At 43.1% G+C, this 15,323-nt stretch overlaps 2 protein-coding genes across 3 annotated transcripts; both read right to left on the bottom strand.

Moving 5' to 3' along the window:
* Window positions 1-3,367: 3,367 nt before the first annotated feature.
* Window positions 3,368-13,257, bottom strand: AP1M1 (adaptor related protein complex 1 subunit mu 1). Of its 2 annotated transcripts, none has more exons than XM_083811337.1 (12): window positions 13,102-13,257; window positions 12,307-12,463; window positions 11,860-11,927; window positions 11,155-11,285; window positions 9,909-10,056; window positions 9,361-9,487; window positions 8,833-8,975; window positions 7,907-7,978; window positions 7,484-7,642; window positions 6,561-6,686; window positions 6,029-6,104; window positions 3,368-5,456 (listed from the first exon to the last, which is right to left on the bottom strand). In XM_083811337.1, exons 1-12 carry the CDS (start codon window positions 13,141-13,143, stop codon window positions 5,434-5,436), a joined length of 1,272 nt encoding a protein of 423 aa, XP_083667463.1. In that variant the 5' UTR covers window positions 13,144-13,257; the 3' UTR covers window positions 3,368-5,433. The 2 variants fall into 2 exon arrangements, with proteins under 2 accessions (XP_083667463.1, XP_083667464.1); XM_083811338.1 differs by having other exon boundaries at window positions 13,031-13,167.
* A 447-nt stretch (window positions 13,258-13,704) lies between these two features.
* Window positions 13,705-15,244, bottom strand: FAM32A (family with sequence similarity 32 member A). The gene is made up of 4 exons (XM_083811356.1): window positions 15,087-15,244; window positions 14,592-14,730; window positions 14,422-14,475; window positions 13,705-14,242 (listed from the first exon to the last, which is right to left on the bottom strand). Exons 1-4 carry the CDS (start codon window positions 15,161-15,163, stop codon window positions 14,174-14,176), a joined length of 339 nt encoding a protein of 112 aa, XP_083667482.1. The 5' UTR covers window positions 15,164-15,244; the 3' UTR covers window positions 13,705-14,173.
* Between the last annotated feature and the right edge of the window lie 79 nt (window positions 15,245-15,323).

Genomic DNA, 15,323 nt, shown 5'->3' on the forward strand with positions numbered 1-15,323 from the left:
AGATTGTGTTTGGATTTCACCAGATATTTGTTGTTTTACGTTTCTCTGCTTTATATTGGAGAAGGGCCTGCAGCACAACTTTGATCCAAGGTACAAATCCACAGCCAAGATTTGAAGTAAGCCTGCAAAACTTTCTCCAGAACGGGCCCTAGCCCAGCACGCTGACTCGGGGAGCGTCGTGCTCTTCACGTTGCTGACCAGTTGATTCAGGCCTGGTTCTGCTTATTTGACCATCAGCCTGCAAACGAACTTGGAGGCTCCCGCCATCCACGTTCTCGTCTGTAGTATTTTGAGAACAATAAGCCAGTAATTCCACCGACAGGACAATGCAGTTGCATCAGTGCAACGCTGCCAACTGCCAAGGAAGTCAACGAGACCAGAACAAGCGTAAAGAAATGCTGGCAGCTCGAAGGGGGAAGAGTGCGTGACAGAAGAGGAAGGAGAGGAAGGTCGTAAGGCTAAGCCGGGCATCATTTCTGATATTAAGCACAAAATTATCCACGTCTTCTAGTTCAACCAGTCCGCCAACAACCCCAGGGTGGTAGAAGAGGTGAAGTGGGAAAAGTGGTTATAACCTTCCTGTGCAACACCATCGCCTTTGCAGTGTTTTGAAGCTTTCAATTTCAGATAACTTTTTGCACCAAGTTCCTGGGAACATAGCCCAGAACATGTCCTAATAAAAAACAAGAATCCTTCATTTTTAGGAGAACAAATACAGAACTGAGTTTAGCTACAAGTCCTATCTTTAAAAACACATGACGTTGTTCTGTTTAGGAACTGGTGTGCAAGGAACACAGGAGAACGCGCTGCTGCCCAGAGGAACGGTTGTGTTGCAAAGCTTTACGAGGGGAAGAGCCCACACCCAGAGCTGGCCACGAGCCGCGCACAGACCCTGTGCAGCCAAAGCCAAAGAGATCAAAGAGTTACAGCCCAGCTCGCCAGCCCCAGGAAGGCAGGAAATACATCAGTACCCAAAGTCTTTAACTAATGCACTAATAACATAGCGAAATAACTACAGAAGGGAACCTCCTGGATCTGACTACGAGAGATGTGACTAACGCAGGCCCTGTGCTATCACAAACGCTGAGTCGACAACATGCCCCAGCTACAGGAGAAACAAGTTTTATCTGTGTACAGGGAGAGCATCGCTCGCGTAACAGTCTGGATTACACACAATTCGTTGGAAACGGTTTACAATCATTTATGATTTCAGTACAACTCCTCCTGTAGCATAAACAACATTGCTGTGTAATTAATTACCATAACAATTATGGTAATTCATGTTGTCCCTTAATGTTGCGCTCTCACGCTAGCTTCTGCAAGGCCGTCAACCCTCGCAGTGCCAGGGCTGCTGCAATTACAAACAGCAGTGGGTGTCAACCACAAAGGGGAAAAAAAAAACACTGAAAGAATTGCAACACGCTGCATTTGGCACACGATAAAGACAGAGGTGCCAAGGTTTAGCCCACTTCTTGTCAAAGAATATGAAGTCAGAAATAAACAGGTGCAATCTCTTAGCCGAAGACAAATCCACTATGGATAAAGCCTCATTGTCTCTCTTTATGCGTAAGAATGTTTTATTGACAGAGCCAGCTCAGATATGTGCAGTCAGGAAGCACATATAAGCAGTCCAACAGTACACAGTCATTAAGGGATGGCAATAAGGAAGGAAGAGCATCAACACACAAGAGAACAACAGTGAAAGACCCACCCGACCTGGAATACTGATGGGGAATGAAGCTTTTCCAATGCATCTGTATTATTTGTTTGGGACATAGGTTCAGTTTCTTTCATTATGACAAAAAACTGGGGTAATCGAGTGAAAAAAAGGTACTCCTCTTACATTGAGGAGCTTCCAGAGCACCTGCTGAGTCTGGATTCTGTCAGCAGTTTGGAGGCGCAGCCTCACACCACCATACTGTCCTGCTCAACTAGCTGGGGTTGTGCAGCAGCAACGTCTTGAAGTCCCATAACACTGCCATACAACTCCAAGTAGTTACTTCCGTAGCACTGCAGTGGCTCTTCCCTTCCCTTTGTGCTGATGCCCTCTACTCAGTGTAGCAGAATTACTATTGTCGGGCACATGAGAATAACAGAAAGAAATAAGAACGTTAAGAGAAAACTGTCAAATGAAATTGAAGTTACTGAACTTCCAAAAAGAAAAAAAAAGAACCACCATACTGAATAGGCCTAAGAAATGTTAGTATTTTTTTTTTTATAGGCAATAAAATAGCTGTACCTTCCAAACCAAAACATACATGAGTACATACTGTTCAGTGTGTGTCTATTTTTGACAGTTAATGGGAAATGATGCCCTCAGAACATGCATCGTGCTCAGAACGCCATCTACTGGCAGAACTGGCCATGGAGGAGTAGGGGGAAAAGAAAAAAACCACCAAACCATAGCTGGTTGTTGCAATCTTCCATTCTGAGAAAGCCAAGACATCAGATACACACATATGCCACTACAGGAAGTAAACTACCTATTTAATCCAGTGGAGCAGTGCCGCTGACACACCTTGATGCACAGCTAAATATTTATTATCTAATGGTTAGATGAGATGCAGTTTTGCATACCTTAGGGATGGAGGGCAACGTTTTCTGCTCTTGAAATATTCTGAGCAAGCCTGTGTTAAGCATAGAGCAGGGAAAACAATTAAGCTCACTGAGGGGAAAAAAAATACCCTGCTTCACTGTGTATTAGAAAACCAAGACTGTGGAGAATATTTGAACATTGCTGGCTTGGTATTAGGAACAGGCGTGTTTTCAGAGCCACTTAAGAAATCGAGCCTTTCGATGTTTCAAATTCCATGTAAAAGAGACAGCTATGAAACCACACTGAGCTGAAAATACAGACCAGATACCTTACTGCTTATTTGAATTATGCAAATTTTCTTCACAAAGTATTTTATATCGGGCAGTTATGTGTAACACTGGCAGACCATTAAATTTACATTTTCCCCACATTAGGCAGAGTGCAGAAGCCACCAAGATTAAAAAAAAAATTAGCAGTTGCTCTAAGAACAAAACTTACAAACTAAAGATACTCCTTGAACAAAACCTAGTGCTAGAATAATACCACATCTCTATTTCTGTCTTTATGCCTGCGTAAGTATGCTGGGACCCTGCATCTCAATGAGTGAATTAGGAGCTTTTTTTTTTTATGGTGTACAAATTTTGCACAGAACACCACCACAAAGATTTTTTCCACTATTTAGTAAACAAATTAGGAACAAAAATACTTTCAGCTTTTGTGAAGCTCAGTTTCACTTACTTGGGTCTCATATTAGAATAATTGAAGGTACACTAGGATTAGAAGCTACATCCTGCTGTAGATCAAAGGTAAAAAAGACTGAGATGCAATTGATTCAAAGAGGAATTTTTGCTCTTTATTACTTGTGGACAAGTAGGACTGATGCCCCATCATCAAAGCAGACTCAAGTTGCTACAAAATACAAGAAAAACATGGTTCTGGTCTGTAAGACATAACCTTCAACAGGAAAACAAATGAAGCTTTTAAGAGTCACATTTCACAGGCAAATAACAGTTTGAAGAATAGTCACCAGGTAAAGTGATTGGTCAACCAGTTACGGTTTTAATATAAAATGTTTAGTCCAGTCATAAGCTCAGTTGTTCAAACAAAAGTGAGTAGTGGAACCAGTATCTTGAACAAGATCATTTAATTTGTTTCGATGTCAAGTTTGATGGGTGACAAATACAGTAATCTTACTCCAGAAAATACATGTCCACACCTACCTTTGCCTAACCGGCTAACTGTCTTGTTACTGCCTAGATACCTTCAGATGTCAGGCTCTTCTGAGACTGCTCTTTCTATAAGATTACAGCAGCTGCATCTCAGGGGAATTTAGCTGATTTTCTTAAACTAATAATATAAACTGTATACAGAGATATATAACCTACAAGGATTTAGCGGGGACTATGACTGAAATACTTTTCAATCTTGTGGGAGACTCATGAACTGTCAAGAAAGTAGTGTGGAGAACCTTGCACACAGTGTATACATCACATTCGTGCACATATGTTTAACTTTTGATGGTTTAAATTTAGCATGTGTCTGGAGTACTAAATTCTAACCAAACCATAATAAAAATTGTTTAAAGAAAATACTGATAGCTGTCAATTTTTTTCTGAAATCAAAATAACTATGTACACCCATGCCAACCTTAGCTTCTCAGAAAAATGAAACAGCATGTAAAAAAAATAATACCTTTAAGTATAACATTCTCATCTGTTGTCCATTCTGCCAGGAGGTTATAAGTTACTTACAAATGGAGACTGAGAAAGAAAGCATCCCCTTTAGAGCAAATAAAGTTAAGCAATTCTAGCAAGCTCTAGCAAAAAGGGAAGTATTTGCCCTAAATAAACAAAAAGGCAAGCCTGAAGAATGGTAGCAGTATTTTCATCAGCCTCTCTGTAAACAATCATCAAGAATAGGCTGGAGTATATCATTATCTGGGGGAGATGAAAAGTAAATACTAGCTACAAAATTATTAAAAAAAAATATCTTCCTACAAGATTTCATCACCCGCAAAATTGCTTTAATCTTCTTTTTCCCTTTTTTAAAAGAAAAGGTCTCACACTTTACAGCTTTGAATTTGATTTATGAATAAAGAAAAAGCAAATACTAGTTAATTGGCATAGGGTTTTCATACCCAAGGAGTACCACAGGGTTGAATCTCTCCAGTGTGCGTCCCAACTAATATCAAATAGTAATCATGCTTCCACAGAGATGTTCTCATAGACATTTTCCACAATCTCTTGTTCTCAGTTAACACACCTACTTATTTGTATACAAACCCACAACTTGAAGTTGTTCTGTCAGACAAATTGGTTTGAAACCATGCAAAAAGAGCAAATAGTATTTTTGGACTCCTGATAGTTTTAACTCGTATTTCTTAAAATTTTATAAGTTAACAGAGCTCTGAATGAGTTAAGGCACCCATATGCCCAGAAAAAAAATAAATACCTCGGGCTAAATACAACTAACTGTTCAGCAGTCATGTAATTGCACAATTGTCTAGCTAATCTGCAGGATAACACTACCAATGACTTTAAAGATCCTAAAATATGAATACTAGAAACTCCGTGAATATAATGGACAAGGCATTGACAAGACATTCTCAAGGTTCATTCTGTATTCCTGGCTCTTCATGGTAATGGCTACTCCTAATGTAATTAGCATTTAGCAGCAAGATCAGCATGTTCTATGAATGAAATAAATATTCACACAATCAATACTAATGGTTCAAATGCTCAAACACATTGAAAACAGTAAATTTTCAATCCTGCCCAATCCAAGTTTGCAGAAACAAGACCCTTGGCAAGAACATTCACAGCTCTCAGTACCACAGAAGCTTCTGCAAACAAATTCTAGGCCTGAAGTTTTGTCATCTGTGGTGCTTGGAAGGTGTTTTACTGTGTTCGAAGCTGGTAGTCTGTAAAGGGAAAAAAAAACAAAACCAGATTTAGTACATTGTCTTTCACTAAAGGTAATAAAGCTGATCAGTAAATTGGGATGAAGAGATAAAGAAAATCAGAAAAAGACAGATCTTCATGTAGAGTAAGCACAAAAATGGGCTTTAAAACAATTAAGGTGATTACAAGCTTCCAAGCCAGAAAAAGTCAACAAAAACAAAGAAGTGGAAGTGGGTTTTTTGTTTAACAGATCTAGCAGCTTTTAGTATACAGTATTTATTCATCCCAAAGCTGGCAAAATGATACGTATGAGACATTTCCTAACTTACACTCCCCCAAAATTCAAGTATTTGGTAATTAAGCTCGGATTCAGTGAACAGCATTACTGTGCTATCCTATTGAGTTTTTCATTTCGACAGCAATAAAAAGGTGACTAGAAAAAGCAGCAAACATGAACGTAATGCATTATACTGTACAGTTTAACATCAAAGAATATGAGCCAACTGTTTTTGTATCTCAATTTGTAGGTATATCCTGGAGAAACAAAATATGCAGGACGGAGATGTCTACAGTCCATTGCTTTCCAATTTACCTCCATTCTGTGTAATGTAACGAACCCATGGGAGAGCCTGATAGCCGCTCTTCTCAATTATCTTTAAGTAGCGAACCTGGAAAGAAGGATGTGCTACGTTAGTCTTCCATGTCAGCCAAGCAGGGTTTAGAAAAAAATAAACTGGGGGAGTACTGATGGTCAAAGGTGTGTTTTATGGATAACAATGAACAGAAATCATCTAGAAAAGCAAAACTTTCGGATGTAAATATAAACTCCTGACACTTGCGTTAACAGCATGCTTTCCATCTGAAATAACGCAGCCAGTTCTCTGATTATTCTCATTAAGAGGTTCCCCTAAAGTAGAAGAAATCCAGACTTACACTAATAAACAAGGAGTCGTGGTACTTTAATGCGAGGTGCAAGGAGATGCACGTGCAAACAAAACACAGAACAAAGGAGGTAAGTCAGGAGCCCTAAGGACAAGGCAGACAATGCTACAAGGCTGAACAACAATTTTTGTGTTAAAAGCCCAGCGCAAGCTTTACCAGTATTTCTATTTTCATCTACTAACCTGGATTCCTGAAGTGGTGAAATATGGAATCTCAAATTTGACACTAATGGGAGGTTTTCCTTCCTTATCTTCAGCTTCAACACTTGGAAGTCCAAAGTGAGCTCTCATCAGATATTCTTTTCCACCCTTACCAAAAAAGAAGACGTGTTTTTCTTCTTGAAGCAAACAAAAGAGCTTCCAACAATACAAGTTGTTTTCTGTGCATAGTATCAAATTGTTGAATTCCACTAACCATTTCAGATCCTCTCTAGAGCTTAGAAGTAAGCACTTGCTTTTAAATGCAGATCAATTTAGCACCAGCCTGAGGCACAATTCATTTTCTTCCAGTTTCATACTCTAAGAAAACGTAAGAAGTTTTCCTTCTGACTATTCTGATTAAATGGTGAGATAGCTGTAACGCTCATGGCACCACCCAAGAAGCACAGTCTGACAAACTAAAACAGCTGCTGCTACATCTAGGCCAAGGGATTACACCATCCGCAGGTATTGCCCAGAAACCTACTCTCTAAATTGTTCTGAAAAATTTATCCCAGCTAAAAAGATTTGTTTAATCTCATAAAAATTTCTTTACAGTGAAGGTGTTCGAACACTACAACAGGCTTCCTGCAGAGGTGGTTGATGCTCAACACCTGTCAATGTTTGAGGCATTTGGATAATGCCCTCATTAACACACTTCAACTTTTGGTTAGCCCTGAACAGACCAGGAATTTGGACTAGGTATCTTCAAAAGTCCCTTCCGACTGAACTATTCTACTTTATTCTATTTTTTCGCAAGCTCCAATCTTTCATATGAGGAAGAAGAGGCCAGTACTACTCGTCCAATACTGCTAAAATTTGCTTTAGGCTGAGTCTGAACACTCGTAAAATGTTACCTTTAAGTAATTATTGTACTATTGGGTGATAAGACTAAGAATAATACTTACTGGAAAAGATTTAATGGACCAGACAATTTCACTGTTCTCTGGAACCCATTTGACACTTCCAACAGTGGTTTTAAACTTTGGCGAGTCTGCATCATTTGGTACTGGAATGTGAATTTCTACATTGTTGGCAGTTGATCTACGCTTAAATTGACTTTTCGCCTAAAGAAGGAAAGGGAGAAAAGGCAGTCTCTAAATATTTCCATTGTGTGAGCGAGTTCAGAGAGCTTTGAGACACACAATTCCCCTCCACCCCAATCTACTGAGAAAGCACTGCGACAGAGAACAAATGAACTTCTCAAAAAAGATGCAAGTCCCACAGAAATGTTAGATGTTTGTACAAAAATACATGCACTGCTGGCCAAGCACTGAAATCAAATGAGAGAGAAGACTAAAAGTAGCCATAATTATTCTAGAACTTCTGACCTTGATCATGTACTCGATGCGGCTGTGGGAATGTTTTTCAATCACAGACTCAATCCAGATAAGTGGTTTTACCTGATCAGAAAAAACATTCAACAGCTGTAGGTTTTACTTTGACATGGTCAAAAAAATATCATTTCCACATAAAATTACACTCAATAGCTGAATCCCACAGAAAAACAAAGATTGTGGTGTTTGAAGCGACAGGTGTTTTTTGGGAAGTAATTATACAAATAAGCAAGAATTGACATAAAACCAAACTTGCAAAAATGACAGGCTTAAGGAAAAAAAAATGCATTCTCTGATTAGTTCCAAACATCTTCAGTTATCAAATATTTTGGAATGTATGTGTTTTTTTTTTCCTGTAGCTCTTTTTTTTAAGAGATTAAACAATGACAATCCCTAAAAACAACTCTAATTCAGAACTACCATCCTTTAAAAGGAAGGAAAAAAGCCAACTAAATTCATGTGAAAACTTAAGGACTTTTCATTTATTGTCTCCCGTCATCGTTGCAAATTATAGACCTCCTCTATACTGAGCTTTTCCTTTTCCCAAAGGAAAGCTATCTTTATCATTGTGGCTAACATACTCTATACTGATGTTGTCAAGCACAATGAATTGCCACACTATCATTTCATCACATGGTTAGCTTAAAAAAAAAAAAAAAAAAAAGAATCACCCAAATGGTGTTTTGGGAGCAATTTCAACAGTAGTTGAAAAGATAGAGACTTGCTGCCAAGTTATTTCTAAACTCATTCTTATTTCCTCCAAAAAGAGCAAGCACAAAGTTTTGCTATTAATGTTTGACTTCATAATGCTGCCCATACTTAAAAAAAAATAAGGGAAAGCCATTAGCAACTTCACCTACAGTCTAAATTATTCTCATACAAAAAATTGCTCTAGTCCAAACCCAAACGTCCAGGCTTACGTGGGTATTAAGACGATATGACATGAGTTCAAACTCTCCATCAGGCGGAATGAAAGAAATCGTCCTGTCGTTTTCAAAGCGAGAGAGACGAACGCACTGGTGAAACTTCACATCTTCCAGTTCTACAGATTTACTTTTGCCACCTATCAGAAAACACACCCCAAAATTTGAAGTTGCTGCTCATGTTATATCTGAAGCCTCATCACAGCCAGTTACACAGCCAAGCAGCTGCCTGCTGCTATCTCCCCCACCTTGGTTTAGCCTGCTGTAGTTTTTTAGGACGATGGAACTCCCAATGAAAAGAGAAAAGGAAGCCCACCCAGATGGTTACCATCTTCACAGCGGTATTCCATCTTTTCCTGGTACTAGCATGCAAAACCTAATGGGGTTTTCTCTGTGGCTTTCTGATAAAAAAAAATATTTCCATCACCTTAGAACAAATCCTTTCACCTGAACTTCACGCATCCCAAAACTTAAGGTTTCAGAGAACAGCCTTAGTGATTACCAAGCTATCACTGAAATACTCACGGCCTGTATTATCAAAGAGAACTTTGTCATTTAAACCAAGGCGGAGCTCTGGCATTCCTGAAAGAAAGACTCGCATTTTGATGGATCCAACTATCTCACTCCGCAACACGTTTCCATTGGCACTGACCTGAACGGCAAAGAAAAAAAACGTTAAGATTGGCCTGACATTACATTGAACAACACTCCCACCCCATCCTCACGCCCCACATTTTCTTTTATGTCTTCCTCCTGAGAAATCAATCCTGAGTATTGAGTATAATTCATGAGGGACAAGATGGGGAGAGATTGAAGGAGGAGGAAAGGACATGTCAGAAATTAACTTGGAATTGTCAGGCATAGAGCATGTATCCAAGTAAAGCATTATTGGTCTATTCAATGTCCTTAGATATACTCAGTCTTCATGACAGACAAATTGTTTCAAGCATCACAGTGCACTAACCAGAGTTAGGTTGATTTTTTATGATAACCTCGTAGGTTTTTCAGACAATAAGCTCTTTTCAAGACTTCCTGTTAAGTTTTCATTAAAAGTTCTAGCAGAAGGTACTCACCAAAAGGTTAACAGACTCTATAACATCTAGGAACACTTCATTCTTCCTATATTTTATCCCTTCTGACCTCCACGAAACAGCATTTGTAACAGTGGCGGGTGGACGTGGAGCTCCAGTTTCAAGTTTGTGACCTTCCTGAGTGATGTACCTTTACAACCACATAATGGGGGTGAAAAACAAATGATATTTTGCGATGTTTGAAGCACCTTCACTGTCAGACTCACATCAGCAATAAACAGAAGTTCATAGAATATCCTGAGTTAGAAGGGACCCACAAGGATCATTGAGCCCAACTCCTGGCTCCATACAGGTCTACCCAAAACTATGACAGAGCACAGCCCAAACGCTTCTTAAACTCTGACAGCCTTGGTGTCGTGACTAAGTCCCTGGGGAGCCTGTTCCAGTGCGCGACAACCCTCTCAGTGAAGAACCTCTTCCTGATATCCAGCCGGAACCTCCCCTGTCGCAGCTTGACCCCATTCCCTCGGGTCCTATCACTGGTCACTACAGAGAACAGATCGGTGCCTGCCCCTCCACTCCCCCTTCGTGAGGAAGCTGCAGGCTGTGATGAGGTCTCCCCTCAGCCTCCTCTTTACCAGGCTGAACAGGCCAAGTGACCTCATGACTCCTCGTACATCTTCCCCTCTAGGCCCTCCACCATCTTCGTAGCCCTTCTCTGGACACTCTCCAACAGTTTCACGTCCTTTTTGTACCGTGGTGCCCAGAACTGCACCCAGTGCTCGAGGTGAGGCCGCACCAGCACAGAGCAGAGCGGGACAATCACTTCCCATGACCAACTAGCAATGCCGTGCTCGATGCACCCCAGGATAGGGTTGCTCCTCCTGGCTGCCAGAGCACACTGCTGGCTCATATTCAGCCTCCGATCTGTCCACATCTCTCTGCAAGGCCTTTCCACCCTCAACAGCTCCTCTCAGTTTAGTATCATCAGCAAACTTACTCAAAACACCTTCTAGTCCTACATCCAAATTCTTTATGAAAACGTTGAAGAGAAACGGCCCTAAAATGGAGCCCTGGGGGACCCCACTGGCGATGGTCACCAGCCTGATGCAGCCCCATTCACCATAACCCTTTAAGCCCTACCCCTTGGATACTACACGGTTACATTTTACCAAGTATTAAATATTCTGATAACTGGAGTAAGCCGGAACATTTGTTTGCATATAGAAGGATACTTAAAACTTTCCCGAGGACTTTGCTACTGTAAGCAACGCAAACATATACTTACTCTTGTAAAATTTTACTATCAGTGGTTTGCGGGTAACCAAAATCCATAAGCTCATCTAACAACTCATAAATAATAACAAAATTATCCCTAATGCTCTCTTCTTCCAACTCCTTGAAATATTCAGAAAAAACCTGAGAGAACAACGACAAAAAAAGGGAGGGGAAAATGGAGAACATTAGCCGAGGAACTACAGCACATGAATGTATTCTTACAACTAAAATAGTTTTCAAAAAAGCCCCAAACCAAAGCCCGGAATTCACAAACACCGTTCTGTTTAGAAGATTAGCCTCAGGAAAACCCACCTCAATTAAATGAGAGCTACAGAATCCTAGAAGCAGCTTAACTATTATAAAAAAATATTTATTCTGGGGAAGATATGCTTCATGCCAGGCACAGATGAACCAAACAGAATTTATACGTGACATGTCACCACTCCTGCATCAAGTTCAGTTTTATTCTGTGTTCGTAGGTCTTGTGCAACTACTTACAGCAACGTGTCACATCCTTTGCCTACTCGGCTAGAGAATATCAATTCCACTACTAGTGTTGGGAAGATATTTCTACAAAATAACCAAATATAAAATCAAAATACCCAAAGAATTCTTTAAACAAAAAAAAGGGAAATCCCTATATGCTTTGTTTAGACCAGCTTTAGACTGCACTGAAAAAAAAAGATGGAGGTTACTTTTGAGATTTTCTACTCACCTGAACTACTTTATATAAAAATGAAAACACCAGTGATACACAAGCATTCTTCTTAGAAGTCGCAACAACTGATAAAGAACGTTCAGGAACATACATTCAAAATTGCTATTTAAAAAAGTTTAATGAGTGCGTTTTTAAAAGCCTCTAGATGACTGCAGTTGGCCAAAAAACTAAGAGTTAATTAGCAGTGCATCTGGCCTAATGAGAGGTAAAGATAAACCTTCAGAAAATAATTTGTTAAAGTGAAATTAACATAAACACTTCTCTGTGCACTATGCCACTGGTGGACGTTACAATACGTCATGCAGAAGACCACTTAATTTAGTATGAGCCTCCTTATGCCCCTCCACCCATTCTCCAGCTTTGCATTTAGACACAAACAATGAAAGTAAAACAGCAGCACTTGGCATATCAGTAAACGCAAGCTATTCACAGTAGAAAGGATACGATATAGGTTGTTATGTTTAATCCACATAAAACGAACTCCTCCGTGGGCTAGGATAGGAGAAAGCGTCCCCTCTTCTTCCTTTTCCATAAGGATTGGCATAAAATGCTCCACCTCTGACATGTCCACATCTCCACGGTAATTTCGACAGATGAGAACCTACAAAAAAATATCAAACTCCTTACACTTTGTCTTTCAAGACTCAATGTTACCATGCAAGACCAACACACGTGAGATATTTAAAATGCTTCTAAGTAACATAAAAACCAAACCAACCAAACAAAAAAAACCACCAAGCATCAGCACGCTCTCTGCACACTATAAATGCAAACCGCAACAGCAAAATAGTTTGCTGGTTAGAATGCAAATCCTAGTTTTTCATCCCGGAGTTGCGCAGTGCTGTTTTCTAGTGTTACTCCTCACCTACGGCTGCACACGCGCTAACAACAACTTTTAAGATGGGAAAACATCAAGTCTTCTGGGACAAACCGCCGCCAATTACAGCGGAGATTAATCACCCGAGGCGGGATGCCCAAGAGCCCTGCTGCTCCCAGCAGCTGTAACTGCGAAGGGCAGACACAGGCCACGGCTCCCCTGTCACCGCGCGACCCCCCAGCGCCAGATCAAACCGGGGGTGCCGGCAGAGAAGCCCCGGGAAGGGGCAAGGGGCTGCCGCACGCCCCGGAGAGGCCGGGACAGCCCCACCGCACCGGGCCCAGAGCTTACACGGCCCCTCAGCGGCATCCCGGGGCCGAGGGGAGCCCCCGGGGCGGGGGGCGGCCGCAGCCCGGCCTCACCTTCCCCTTCAGGTCCAGCACGTAGACGGCGCTGGCCGACATCGCGCCGCCGCCCGGGCCGCCGTGCCCCCGGCCACGGCCACAGCCACTTCCGCTTCCGGCGTCGGCGCTTCCGGCGGGAAGCGGCGAAACGAGGCCCGGCGGCGCGGAGGGATCCGCGCACGGCGTCGTCGGAACAGCGGAAGAACACGGCAGCAGAACACGGCGGCAGCGACGTTAAATAGTCCGGCGGTCCCTGCGTTTCGACCCCACCGTGAAACGGAGCCGCAGCCCACAGAGGGGGGGGGGCTCGGGCAGGCTGAGGGGGGAGCCCGGGGTTGGATCAGCGATAGAAGAGGAAAAACACTCGGGATGAAGAAACGGGAGGGTTTGCAATGTGTAAATACACATCAGTCACATCACCCCTCAGAGTAACAACTGTAAACGCAGGCAAGCACTTCAAAAACGGCACAAAGAACTCCACAGGAGCACTTAGCACAGCAGTAAATGCAAATACAAAGGATACGATTTAGGTTATGTTTAATCCACATAAAATCTCCTCCATGTGCACTGCCTCCTCATCAGTGCACTGCCCCTCATTTCATAGGGAAGTCAGCACCAAAATGAAGGATGAAAGCAGTATTTTAATAAGAAGTTACATCAAAGGTAAAGGTACAAGAGGATCTTAGAACACAGCACACACCCCTCCTCCCCAGTATGTATAGATAGAAATTATACAAGTCCTATAACTTACAAGAAAAGCTGACTCTTCACTTCTAAAAAGGCGAACTGTTAGTACTGAACAAATAAAAGAACATTTTCCAGTTAGCTCAAAGCAATTGACTTTGGCCTTAATCTGACTTTGAGCACTAAAAAAAATAGCTCTCTGCAACTCTATAAACCAGCGTTCACTAGTCAAGAAGAGACTTTGTTGAATATTTGATCTTAAAAAAACAATTAAATAAGACAGTACAAGGTCATAAATGTTCAGAAGATATATTAAATACTCAATATCAAGAATACACAGATTTACATGGCAACCCCGTTCAATACAAACAGAACTCCTGATGCAAAGCCTCGAAAAGCAGTCCATTCACTTGGTCCAGCTGACTTTCGGAATGTCGTAATGCTCAGTCAGAGTATCCAGGTGCCTGTTGAAGTCCTAGGGGATGAGAAAACAAAACATTTAACACATGACGCAGACATCACCGCTGTTGAACTACAAGATGTCCTTCTCACAGCTTTTGTGTTTCACAGAAATAAAAGAGCTCCTCCAGTCCAGCAAGCCTGTGTGCTGATAAATACATGCGAGTATGAACAAATCAGGATAATTCTGCTCACCTCAACTCTCTGCTTGTGGGTTTTAGACGCTTTCTTCAGGATCCTCTCCATTTGCTGGAAGAAGACACAAGAGAGGCCGGTTACTTGCAGTAGCCCCTCAGAGGCTGCATCTGAGGGAGCCTTTGGGGCTTTTAACGCTCCCTGAGCCCAGAGGAAGGGTCTGGCCATACCCGCTTCTCCTGCATCTTCTCGTAGGCCACCTGGGCCGGGGTCCGCTTGTCCAGGCCGCGCTTCTTCTCCTCCTCCTGCTTCTTGCTGCTCACGATCTGTTCCAGGATCTGGGCCTTGTCTTTCGCCTTCTTCTTCTTCCTGAAGACAGCGGGCGGTCAGCGCCCAGCCCCGGTTCCCCAGCGCCCAGCCCCGGTTCCCCAGCGCCCGGCCCCGGGTCCCCAGCCCCCCGCCGGGTCCCCAGCCCCTCGCCGGGTCCCCAGCGCCCGGCCCCGGTCCCCAGCCCCTCGCCGGGTCCCCAGCGCCCGGCCCCGGTCCCCAGCGCCCCGCCGGTTCCCCAGCGCCCGGCCCCGGTTCCCCAGCGCCCAGCCCCGGTCCCCAGTCCCTCGCCGGTTCCCCAGCGCCCAGCCCCGGATCTCCAGCCCCTCGCCGGTTCCCCAGCGCCCAGCCCCGGTCCTCAGCCCCTCGCCGGTTCCCCCCCGCCGCCGTCCCCTCACCGTTTGCCGGCCCCCAGCCCGGCTCCGCTGCCCTTGAGCCGCAGCGGGCCGCGCTGCACCGCCTCGTAGTCCGCCATGGCCGCTCCACCCGCCCCCTGGCGGCGAGAACGGTCCCTGTTTTTTTCCTTTCCTTTTTTCCCCGTGAGGGAAGAAACCGGCAGCACCGGGCGGGCCCTGAGAGGGCGGCCCCGGGAGCCCGGCAGCGCCAAGTGCCCGACCCAAAGCCCTGTCCCCTCC

This window comes from Anser anser (genome assembly GCF_964211835.1).
Source record: "Anser anser genome assembly, chromosome: 25".
Lineage (NCBI taxonomy): Eukaryota > Metazoa > Chordata > Aves > Anseriformes > Anatidae > Anser > Anser anser.

Coding starts and splice junctions, on each gene's coding strand:
- FAM32A (XM_083811356.1), bottom strand. CDS start 15,163: ATGGCGGACTACGAGGCGGTGCAGCGCGGCCCGCTGCGGCTCAAGGGC. Junction 14,731..15,086: donor GGGCTGGGGGCCGGCAAACG/GTGAGGGGACGG, acceptor CGCTGTCTTCAG/GAAGAAGAAGAAGGCGAAAG. Junction 14,476..14,591: donor AGAAGATGCAGGAGAAGCGG/GTATGGCCAGAC, acceptor GTCTTCTTCCAG/CAAATGGAGAGGATCCTGAA.
- AP1M1 (XM_083811337.1), bottom strand. CDS start 13,143: ATGTCGGCCAGCGCCGTCTACGTGCTGGACCTGAAGGGGAAG. Junction 11,286..11,859: donor TTTTATATAAAGTAGTTCAG/GTGAGTAGAAAA, acceptor TTGTTCTCTCAG/GTTTTTTCTGAATATTTCAA. Junction 7,643..7,906: donor GCATCGAGTACATGATCAAG/GTCAGAAGTTCT, acceptor TTCCTTCTTTAG/GCGAAAAGTCAATTTAAGCG.